This window comes from Zingiber officinale, chromosome 1A (assembly GCF_018446385.1).
Source record: "Zingiber officinale cultivar Zhangliang chromosome 1A, Zo_v1.1, whole genome shotgun sequence".
Taxonomy (NCBI): Eukaryota; Viridiplantae; Streptophyta; class Magnoliopsida; order Zingiberales; family Zingiberaceae; genus Zingiber; species Zingiber officinale.
Window position 1 is genome coordinate 139,170,539 of NC_055987.1, and position 12,599 is coordinate 139,183,137.

General features: G+C 39.3%; 1 protein-coding gene across 3 annotated transcripts; it reads right to left on the minus strand.

Moving 5' to 3' along the window:
• Positions 1-740: 740 nt before the first annotated feature.
• Positions 741-5,399, minus strand: LOC122035396 (exosome complex component RRP43-like). 3 transcript variants are annotated; one of them, XM_042594808.1, is made up of 9 exons: positions 5,124-5,399; positions 4,994-5,043; positions 4,825-4,894; positions 4,646-4,751; positions 4,059-4,125; positions 3,403-3,478; positions 1,405-1,703; positions 1,090-1,199; positions 741-944 (listed from the first exon to the last, which is right to left on the minus strand). In XM_042594808.1, the coding sequence occupies exons 1-8, from the start codon at positions 5,311-5,313 to the stop codon at positions 1,116-1,118; spliced, it is 942 nt and encodes a 313-aa protein (XP_042450742.1). In that variant the 5' UTR covers positions 5,314-5,399; the 3' UTR covers positions 741-944; positions 1,090-1,115. The 3 variants fall into 3 exon arrangements, with proteins under 3 accessions (XP_042450742.1, XP_042450743.1, XP_042450741.1); XM_042594809.1 differs by having other exon boundaries at positions 915-947; XM_042594807.1 differs by having other exon boundaries at positions 915-1,199; positions 5,124-5,398.
• Positions 5,400-12,599: the final 7,200 nt, after the last annotated feature.

The window sequence follows — 12,599 nt, forward strand, 5'->3', positions numbered from 1 at the left end:
TATCTAAAATTAAACAGTCAAACTATTTTTTTTATTTATTTATAAATCACGTGGAATTGAAACAGGGCCATCTTGGAAAATAATATATCAAAATGATCCTTTAAAAAACAGAAAGAAAAAAAAACGACATTTGCCCAAACAAGAATATTGAAAAATATGAAAGGCGTGATTCATGCATATGCTTATTCAAGTATGAGTTAGGCGACGCGCATTAGAAGGTCGCCATTGATTGAGATTGAGTGGTTTGTTGGAAATGGAATTAGAACATAATCGTTAATTAAAAAAAATGATGAATAATACCGAATCTAGAACAATGAACAGCCCCATTGCCCCATTAAAATTTTAAAATATAATTAATCAGACTAAATAATATCAAACCTGAGATGACCGGCCGAGTAACAGCCTGCTCTACGGAAATTTCCCACCACCACTTACTTAAGATTAAATGCTTATCAAGGGATTTTGAAAATCTATCCGCATGTGGACCTACCCGTGCACCGCAAGATAATGGTTTGGTTTCCAACCACAAACATGACAAATATTGGCAACTAGCTAAATATGCCATCAAAGAGCACTCCAATTTATATAAATTATTAAATGCTCTTGTATTTTATTTGTTCCTAGCAAATGCTCTATCCACATCGCGTGAACAGTTTGAAAGGTCCTTCAAATTTCGATCGAGTCATTAAATCGCAAAAAAAAAAAATGGCAAAAAACACTAAACTCGTGAATAAAAGGCATTCCAAAGAAATTTGTTTTTTTATTTGTCTTAATTTTACCAATTTTTAAAGAGGCACCTTTCAATTATTTAACAAAAATACACTTCAAGTGATGTATTATTTCATATTTCCAATATGCCTTCGTCATCTGTCCCGGTGTCCCCTTTCCGGTCGCCCCTCTTCCCGATGATTTCAGTGTGTAATTTAACATTGTTTAATTTTAACCTGCTAAACTCAATGAATGGAGTTCATAATAATTGTGCTGGGGAAACATTAGTGCAAGAATAACTAGCTTCGGCTTTAATCCTAGCCTCCAAATAATGTATAAATCGAGACAAAAAAACATGAAGATGAACTGGAGCAGTTTTACCTGAATGACGTCCCATGGAAGAGGAACTAGGCCACTTCCATTGCGGATGCTGATTCAGCTAATATATTCTTCAGCTCGTCAATTCTTTGCTTTGTGAGACGGATGCACTCCTACAGTAAAAAATAGTGTGTTCATTGCATTACAAGGAAAAAAAAGGCTCCAAGTTCAATACTTCATACAAGGTTTCTAACTGTTCTATGAGGAATAAGTTGACTACAACTTGGTTCAATTCAATTTCTTCATTTTCAATAGTAGCTCAGAAAGAAATTAGGTACTGCATGGAAGATTATGAAGAAAAAGGATAATGTGGCAAACCTTAACAGTGGATCTGTGAGCGAGGACTGCCCCACCAGGTTTATAGATTGACACCAGTTGCCCTAATGAATCAAGTACTACAGTTACAAAAGTTTCCATAACGGACTCTTCCTCTGCAGTTGGGTCTGCCAAGATGTACTTTCCATGAAGCAAGCATGTCAAAGAAAACGGGATCCTTTGAAGCGAAAGCTTTCTCTTTTCTTTATTAACTAACTCAACCGATGGTTTTCCTTCAAGTAGCTCCTCAGAAACAGTAATTACTTTGCCATCATCATTGAGAGAAACAAGAGGGATTTGCACTGACCAATAACACAATTATATCATGAAAGATCCACAATTGGAACTTAAACATTAATATTTTTATATCTTCTAAGCTAGATGATTAATGGTTGTAGAAAATATTCTATATTGATTATTATCTTACAAATCAAATAAACTATAAGTCATTAAAAGTTACAGATAATATAAAAGGAAAGTTTCAAGTCAATAAAAATATTGTGAGATCACAAACAAAAGAGTGGCACAATACATGTCTTAAGTGCACCAGCACCTTAAAATAGAGAAAGAAGACTAACTAATGATTATTATTATTGGAAAAAAAATGTCCACAACGAACAGGAAATTTGCATAGTTGTTCATGATAAAAGGAATAACCATGAGTATTTGACAAAGATGGAAATGCCACCTCAACCACTTTGGCAGTATATTAATAATAGGCATGTTTGTCAAGGCAAAGTTGAGACTAAATTATAAATGGTATAACGATACAAAACAATGAGAAGTCTAAAGAAAGGTCAGGCAGTACTAATCAACTAGATGAAGGTAAAGTCCACCTTAAAATTCTTTCTACCATTCAAAATAAGTGTTTTGAATCCTGAAGCACCCTTCAGTAATTTTCTTCCTCTTTAGCTTCCAAATCAACCATAAAAACAGTAAGAGAATCATTATCAAAGCAATAACACTAGTAGGGGAAGGACAACAGTTCCAAGAGCCTATAATTGGTTATTGAATAAAGAGTATGTTGGAAAACAACAGAGTAGATTAGGAGCCTAGACTGATTTTATGAGAATCGCAATGGAGAATATGAACCAATGAACTCATCCAAGAAACATAAAGAGGAGAAGAGGAGTACCTGATCTAGGTTTATCAAAAACAGTTTTTTTTTCCAGAAAACTTTGTTTCTAGAGGCTAGCTATATAAGCATTTAACTTTGGGGATCCCTTGTCATGATGTACTCGTGTACAAAATATCTAACTTTCTTAACTAATAAGATATCAATGAAAGGAGACTTATTGAAGAATTGAAATCCACATTTGGATACGTTATAGTTATGCATTGTATCCGTTTAGATGATTATTGATATATTTTGGTAGGATGGTGTTACTCAGACTCAAACTGAGATACTTTAGCACCTTTTCCTAAGAGCAGCATAAGCTTGTACTTCGAATTTGTGAGTCATCGCTCATGAAAAGACCTTGTTGTTAGTGTATGTATGATGTTGCATTATCAGCAATGGAGTTCGAAATAGTTACTGCAAGTAACCTACTTTAAAATTCAAGATTTTTTTCTTTGGGGATTATATTTTTAATTTTGTAGTTTCTCATATATGTTATATATATATTTACTAGTGATACAAAAATGCCCATATATTAACATTATATATTCGTATGCCACTTTATTATGTTCATGTTTATCTGAATTATCTTGAAATTATGAGGTCTGACAGATTGATCCACCACCAATCTGACAAGTAAAAACAGAACTTACTGATAACTATATTTCTAGCAACTAATAATTAAGGACAACAAGATGATCTTTGTGGAAAAGCAAACATAGCACTAAAGGGATGGGCTAGGAGGAAATAGGCATTTCGATAACCAGATTTTGTTGGTCTATGTAGCAAGGCTGTAAACATTTTATTCGATCATTTTAACCACGGGAATTTTGTTGATAATAAGCCAGTAAACATTTTACTTGAAATAAAATGTTGTGACTTACAGTGAGAAAATGCAGCAATTGCTGAGAGTAATGCAGCATCAAATAGAGCACCATCAGCATTGAGACAATAAATGTCCTGCAAAAGGAAAGAAGATGCTCCTATTACTATGTTCAAAGAAGAGAAAAAGCACCATTACCACTCTATGTTTTAAAATGATTTTGGCAATAAGCGGTTGCATATTTATAAAAGAGATCCGCCAATGAAACTGGTGCACCACCTATGCATGGATGTGTACACATTATTCTGACAACATCAACCAAACCTTATCCCACTAGGTGTACACATTAATCCGAAGGCATGTATAAATTGCTTATGTTGATTAATAGTGATTTTCAATTATACTAGTTATGTATTGACATAATCTTTTGAGAAATTATGAATTTCATAGATTAAATAATACTCTTCCGTATACATATATGATACTGTTGTCTTATTATTATTATTTAATTATTTTTTGATATAGAACACATATGCACTATGCAATGGATGGATTGCATACCAACTAAATACAATTTTAAAACCATGGCCAGACACATATTTAACCACTACATTTAACAATATTCTTTCACCATATTTGGAAATTTCAAACAATTCCAAAAGGCATTAAAAATAATCGTGCAAATCAAGACAGAAATCTCATATTAAATCTTCATACCAGATAGGCCATCCATGAAGCTTTGCCACTAACCAAAGATAGTTCTTTTAAGTTTATCATCTGAGAACTGCAACAATTCAAAACTTAAACAAACCACACAAATACATAAGCAAATTAAAGAAAAGGAAAAAAAGTTATAAAATGGTAGTATATTGGCCCTTCCAATGTATAAGCATTGGTTTAAAAAGAGGTTAAGATGGTTGCATATGGATCTTCATAGCTATAGTGGTTAATAAAATGATAGTTTTGGAGTAAACATAGTTGTGTTATTAGTTAAGTAATACATGATGTATTTAGTGTATCACCGTTATTGAACAACACAAAAAAATTTCCCTCGCAGTTGACATAATAAATTATTGACAATGTAAAAGTTTTATTCTTCTAAAAGCTAATAATGTTCATTGTTGATAAAAAACACATGGCAATGAGTAATCAAGCAGAAAACACTTGAAACTCCATTCAACAAGAAAACACCACCCAGTCTGGTACTAATTCACACAAACAGTCCCATACAATACAAATAGTTGCAAAAGGCGCTGTTTTGTCAGAAAGCAAAACAATCACACAATGAAGGAAATGGAAATTACCTAATTATAGTATCTGATAACTGTTTTGAAATAACAGGTGCTACCTCAGCAGGCCTCCCAGGCCTAACAGTCGGTGAACATATTGGAGGCATGTAGAACTCAATAGCTGCATAACGTCCAAATTAGAGGCTGCTACAAAAAGAAAACAATGGATCCTCTGAAAGAGCGACAAGTTAGACCTAAGGAGCCTTCATCAGGCGCGTCGGTAGCTGGGGTCATAACTTCAAGTTTGATAGCTGCCAGCATTGTCTGCCAAAAAGGAGAAGCATTTCACCAAACTGGCGATAGACGTAAAAAGGAACCATAAGCAAACAACAAGAAAGCAATAGGAAGAAAGAGAAGGCACACCGTATCGCCAATCTTAACCAAGGCGGAACCATCGGAAAAAGCAACAGGGCCTTTTGAGATGATAGAAAGACAGAATTAGTTAATGCGCAATACATAGTTGTCGAACGGAGGAAGAGAGAAAGAGGGTAACCAAGGGCGATGGAAGTATCCCGGGCGCGATGGAGGGGACGGGCGTCGGGGCGGACGGAATCGCGGAGGTGGCGCTCGTAGAAAGCAAGGGGGAAGAGGCGGCGGTAAGCTTCCACCTCCATCTCCCCTGCCGCCAGACCGCCGCCGCCAGTGTCGCCGCCGCCAAAAGGCGTTGACGTCGCTGCTGCCATACGTAACGTAAACGAAGCGGAAAACCTAAAACCCTAAAACCTAACACGCGAACATTGTCCTTTAAATTTATTACCGCATTTTCCAAACGCATTCAAGGGCGTTTGGTTTAAGAGAATATAGTTTGTCATGTAAAAATAAGAATATAAATAAGAGAATAAATCTTATTATTAATGAGACTCATGTATCTCCCTTTAATGAGTCATTATACATTTTCTTTCTTCTTTTTTTTCTCATTACACTTTCTTTCTCTTTCATCACATTCTCTTTTTTTTTTTTTCTTATCATACTTTCTCTCTCATCATACTTTCTCTATCCTCAATCACTCCCATCATACTTTTTTTTTTCTCATCACACTTTCTCTCTCCTCAATCTCTCTTGTCACACTCCCTCTTTTTTTTCCTCAACACACTTTCTCTCTCATTGTACTTTTTCCCTCATCATAATTTCTCTCTCCTCAATCTCTCCCATCACATTCACTGTTCTCTTTTTTTCTCATCAAACTTTCTCTCATCTTCTCTCATCATACTCTCTTCTATCACACTCTCTTTTCTCATTTTCTCTCATCACACTTTCTCTCTCTTCATTCTTTCTCATCACACTTTCCCTCTCATTATTCTCTTTCAATATATTTTTCTCTCATATTCATCTTTCTCTCCCATCTAATTTTTTCTCTTATTTTCCTTTAAAGGTAAAAAAGAAAATTTTGATTTATTCCGATAGAAAATACAAGACCCTTTGAACTGTTAATGCGTCAAAGGATTGAAAACATAATTGCGATGTTTTGATGGTATTTTTCTCCGCTAGAATAATAATTCTAAGACGGTCAATATTCTTAATTTATTCTAATGGTTGATAAAATTTCGTAAAAATGATTATTTTTAGAATTAATCAATTTAAATAACTAGATATTTGGATCTTCGAAAATAAAACAAAATTATTATTATTATTTAAATCAAATTAAAAATGGAAAAAAATATTATTAATTTATCAGAAAATTCATTAATTTTTTTTAAATGACAATGAACTTATTTTTAATTTTAGAGCTTTATTTTAAAAAAAATTAAAAATGCAAAAACATATTAATAAAAAATATAAAATATTTATTTTTTATTATAAAATTAAGAGATCATCATGAATTTTATTATTTATTTTTTTTATTAATCATTTATATTTTTAATTTTTTTTTTTAGATTTTCAAAATTAAAAACATAAATAAATTTAGTGCATCATTATTTTTAATGAGTATTTTTTAAAAAAATGAACATTTTAATATTATTAATAACTGATCCGGCAGTAAGGTCGGGGGACCCCCTCTGGGAGAGTCAACGTCACGTGGAGGTCAAAAGGCAAAATTGTCAACCTAAGGTCTGCCCAATCGGATAGGAGTAGGGTTAACAGGTCGACCGACCTAGCGAGTCCGAGCGAAATCAATAACCCCCCTGACAGGAGTCCGGCTTCCGATGCTCAAGGTGAAAAGGGTAGTCGGGCCGAGCGGGTAGTTCGCTCGGCCAAGGCATAAAGCATCATGGGCGGGAATAAGCTCGTCCGAACACGCGACTGGGAATCTTCCTGGTCGGACCAATACCAACGCCGGGTCGGGAGTAATGTGCTGGTCGAACAGCTGGACGCTCGGCGCGGAGAAAGGAGACCAGACGACAAAGGTGTTAGGATCCTTTGTACGGCTAGAGAGGGGGGGTGTGAATAGCCGACCCCAATTGCTCGCGTTTCTTCCTACAATTCGTTAGCGCAGCGGAAAAATAAACTAAAAACGAAAGGAAAAATATCAAACCTTAACACAGCGATGTACGAGGTTCGGAGATGATGCTCCTACTCCTCGGCGTGTCCGTAAGGTGGACGAACCCAATCAATCCGTCGGTGGATGAGTCCCCGGAAAACCGGCTAATAAAAACTCCTTCTGGGTGGAGAAACCTCGCCACACTTGTTTGCAACAGCAAACAGGAGTACAAGTACAAAGAATAAGCAAGAAATACAATAAGAATACACAAGCACTCTACCAAACTTGCTTTCTCGTCGACTGGAGTCCGGATGAAGCAGCAGCTTCAAAAACCCTAACAGCAGCAGCTGTTCCAGTCAAGCTTTCAGAAGGAACTCAACAGAGCTCTTATCGCAGCCCACAAATCTTCAGCAGAAGAGAAGGAAGAAAGAAGGAGAGCGCAGCACCAAAGCCTTGAACTCCTTTTATAACCTGCGAACCTGCACAATGAAGACAGAAGCCAGTGGAGAAGACGGAGCGACCCGTTGTGACTCAACGGTCGAATCGTGGACCGATCAGGCTCCACCCTGATCAGTCCAGGACCCTTCTGATCGGTCTGGGGACCGATCAGGCCCTGGGCTGATCGGTCCCTAGACCGATCAGATTGCTCCACAGAAAGTCGCCCAACTTTCTGTTCGTTTCCTGATCGGTCTGTGGACCGATCAGGGAACCTCCTGATCGGTCCATAGACCGATCAGGCTTCGGTTCCTCAGCCACTGATCTATGCCTGATCGGTCGGCCTGATCGGTCTGCCGACCGATCAGGCCATGGGTGGATCGGTCAGTAGACCGATCCACGGCTTTCTTCTCGCGAGGTTGCGTTGCCTCCTGATCGGTCTCCAGACCGATCAGATTATAATCAGTGAGCCACTGATCTGATTCTGATCGGTCACCAGACCGATCAGGGCAAACGCAGTATCACTGGATCGATCCACTGATCGATCCAGAGCTTGGTTTTTACCCAAACCAAGTCCCAAGCCTTTCAAACCAACATCCGGTCAACCTTGACCTGTTGGTATATCATACTTAGCATCCGATCACTCCATTGACCTGCTAAGACTTCCCACCAAGTGTCCGGTCAATCCCTTTGACCCACTTGGACTTTTCTCTTCGTGTCAAGTATCCGGTCACTCCCTTGACCTACTTGACCTTCTCAACACCAGATGTCCGATCACCCTTGATCCATCTGGATTTTCCCTTGCCCGGCTTCACTCACCAGGACTTTCACCTAGCTTCACTCACTAGGGTTTTCACCTGGCTTCACTCACCAGGATTTCCACCACTGCCTGGCTTCACTCACCAGGACTTTCACTTTCACCTAGCTTCACTCACTAGGATTTTCACCTGGCTTCACTCACCAGGATTTCCCGACTGCCTGGCTTCACTCACCAGGACTTTCCCCGTGCCAAACTCCCTGTTTGGACTTTCCGCGTGCCAAGCTACCTGCTTGGACTTTTCCCCGTGCCAAGTCTCCGTACTTGGACTTTTCCAGTGCCAAGTCTCCATACTTGGACTTTTCCGGTGCCAAGCTCCCTGCTTGGACTTTTCCGTTGCCAAGTCTCCATACTTGGACTTTTCCGGTGCCAAACTCCCTGCTTGGACTTTTCCGTTGCCAAGTCTCCATACTTGGACTTTTTCCCGAATCAAGTCAACCAGGTCAACCTTGACCTACGGTTGCACCAACAATCTCCCAAACATCTATTCTTGTCAAACATCAAGAATAGAACTATCTTTTCGTCAAACATCAACATACAACTCAACTAGGTCAACCTTGACCTAAGGTTGCACCGACAATCTTCCCAAGTCAAACATCAAAATACAACTCGAGTCAAGTCACCTCGAGTCGGGTCAACCAGGTCAACCTTGACCTAAGGTTGCACCAACACTTTTGATGTTTCACTAAACCCGTCGGTTAGGTTCCCGTACCATCCTTTGGCTAACTACATCTTCCGTTCAACTTCCTACACTCCTAAGCTCCTGCACACTTAGACCAGGTATAACCTAACTTGTTCTAACCTAACTTTCTGATCACATCGAAAGAATTCCATGTCCTAACATTCTTTGACATTCCTTGCTAATGAATTACCCGATAACCTAACTTGGGTTCTCCAATAATTCTCCAATGAACACTCTCCCCTTTTTGACACACATCAAAAAGAAAAAGGAGAGTATCAAGGTCAAGAGTTTCTTCCTAATGAAAGTCCCATACCTTTCATTGAAACTCTTAATTTCCCCCTTGATACTAAACTTAACAATCAACTTAGTGATAATCCCATATCACTAATCCTCAAAAGTCTTAAGGAGTAAAAACTCCCCCTAAAAGTCAACTCCCCCTTGACAATTAGTTAAGACTCCCCCTAAAGGTCAACTCCCCCTTGACCATTGCACCAACAATGTCTTGGAGAGTTTCAAACCTTTAGAAATCCGAAAATCAACTCCCAAAACTGAAATTTCGGACACCTGCTGAAAATCAGAAACCGGCACACCTGATCGGTCACCGGACCGATCAGGACCCCTCTGGATCGGTCCCCAGACCGATCCAGCCTTCCCTGGATCGGTCCAGTGACCGATCCAGCCTCTGAAATCAGAGATTTCTGATTTATCTCTCCGGGAGAAATTCAGAAACTCCTAGAAAATTCCAGAAAATTTCAAAAATTGTGAAATTTTGAGGATACATTCCTCATATCATACACTATCATGGAAAAATAGTTTTCTATGAAAATAACTTCCATTTTTCAATCTTGATACAAAGTTCAAAAACTTTGAAATAGTTCAAGTTTAACTCAACTTTGTATCACAATGTTCAATGATGAATGCAATCACTAAGATGGCTTCATCAAGGTTTTTCAATCAATTTTAAAATGCTTTTAAAACCATTTGAATTTAGGACCATAATCTTAGGACTATATGTACATGACTTGTACACAAGTTTTCCCTATGATCCTCCATTTCTTGAATTAGGCTCATCTAGGTACAAGAACTATGCACCTTGATCCTAACTCATGATCCTAATATCTCACACACATCTAAAGTGTATCAAACACATCCATGTCAATTTTGATGTGAGATATGAGTTTAGGTATCTTAGACTAAGGTCTCATGCATTTTCTAAACACAAATTTGATCTCAATATCAAAATGTGTTTTTCATCCTTAAATCAATTCAATTGATTACTAATGCAAGAGATGATGACATGGCATAAAATGGTATCATAAATGAAAACATGTGCCAATGTCATGATGTCATGACATAAAGTTTGAAACTTAAATAAACATGACATAAAAACTAGCCTAAGCATTATCATGGCATTTCAAATGATAATAAAATAAATATGATGTCATGGCATGACATATGGCAACCAATCATGGCAAGTTAGCACAAATAAAATACCTAAATTCCCTATCTAAGTATCCTTAGCCTTAGCTAACTTAAAATCTAACCCTAGATTGCCCATATATCCCTAAGAGAAAACCAAAATCCCAATTATGGTATTTCTCTAGGTTTTCTTAAGTTGTGCCAAATAAGATTAAAATCGATATTTTTCAAATATGGCACAATTTACTCTTCAAGGAGTAAATAATAATTCGTTTTCATTTTCAAAGGTTATCAAAACCTTGAAAATGCTCCTTGAGTGTCAATTTCCTCAAAGTTGGGTTAACTACCCTTCTAATTGGAGTTGACACTCTCTAACCCATCTATGGGATAGAGAAGATGCTCCTAGGAACCCAATACCTATTAGAGCTCATTGGGTTCACTAAATATTCACTAGGGATAACTTCCCTAGCAACCCTCCTAATGACCCTCTTAGGCTTTAAAGCCTTGGCCATTTGGGACTCATCAAGATCAACTCTAGGGGTGACTCCCCTTGTGACCTTGGTGGTGGTCTTCCTAGCCCTAGGTTTTGTTCCATAATCGAATGGAACATTATGATAAGTGGGCTTGACCACTTGGGACTTAGGTTTGTGACCCAAACCTTTCTTGTCCTTGGACTTGGGTTTTTGACTCTTAAACCCTAGAGATGACTTCTCCATGTTTTTAAGAGCCTTTTCTAAAGTATCAAGTCTTGACTGTTGGGATCCTTCGTACTCGGCTAGAGAGGGGGGTGTGAATAGCCGCCCCAAATCGATCGCGTTTCTTCCTACAATTCGTTAGCGCAGCGGAAAAACAAACAAGGAAACGAAAACAAGAAGATCAAACCTCAACGCGTCGATGTAACGAGGTTCGGAGATGATACTCCTACTCCTCGGCGTGTCCGTAAGGTGGACGAGTCCAGTCAATCCGTCGGTGGATGAGTCCCCGGAGAACCGGCTAATACAATATACTCCTTGTGGGTGGAGAAACCTCGCCACAATATTCTTGCAACAGCAAGAAAGGAATACAACAAGAAATACAAGAAGACAAGAACAATGAATGTAAAAACACAGGTTTTCTTGCCTCCTCGCCGACTGGATTTCGTTGAAGCAGCAGCTCCTCAGAACACCTACAACAGCAGGATATCCCAGTCGAGAAGCTCACGCGAAGCTTGCGAAGAAGAGCTCAACAAAGCTCAAGCACCAGAACAGCAGCTCTGTAGCAGAAGAGAAGAGGAAGAAGTTTTACGCGCAGCAGCAGCCCTTTATACTGCGAAGAAGACAGTGAAGAAACTAGCCGTTGCATCGCAGACCGATCAGGCTCTGTCCTGATCGGTCCCCGGACCGATCCCAGCTCTCCCAGCTCTCTTACAGACAGAGAATCGCTCGTCTCTTGATCGGTCGTGGAGACCGATCAGATACTGATCGGTCCACGGACCGATCGAGCTCTTTCTCCGCTTCGATCGTTTCACGATCGGTGCGTGGACCGATCAGAACTCCAGATGCTCTTGAGTGGAATCGATCGGTCACCGACCGATCAGAAACATCGATATCCGGATCGGTCTCATGCGGACCGATCCAACTCCTAGGTTTAGAGTGCCCCTCTAACCTAGTTCGAGAACGAGCTACCAAGCCCTCTCCGACTCCATATGCCAAGCTTCACTCACTTGGACTTAACAACACCGGATGTCCGATCACCCTTGATCCATCTGGATTTTCCTTGCCTGGCTCACTCACCGTGACTTTCACCTAGCTTCACTCACTAGGGTTTTCACACCGCCTAACATCCCAGTTAGGACTTTCTCCTCTTGGCTTCACTCACCAGGACTTTCCAACTGCCTAACATCCCAATTAGGACTTTCCCACTGCCTGGCTTCACTCACCAGGACTTTCCACACTGCCTAACATCCCAGTTAGGACTTTCTCATTCACCTAGCTTCACTCACTAGGATTTTCACCTGGCTTCACTCACCGTGATTTTCCACACTGCCTCACTCACAGTGGACTTTTCCCGTGCCAAACTTCCTGTTTGGACTTCTCCGTGCCAAGTCTCCATACTTGGACTTTTCCAGTGCCAAGTCTCCATACTTGGACTTTTCCCGTGCCAAGCTCCCTGCTTGGACTTTTCCAGTGCCAAGTCTCCATACTTGGACTTTTTCCCG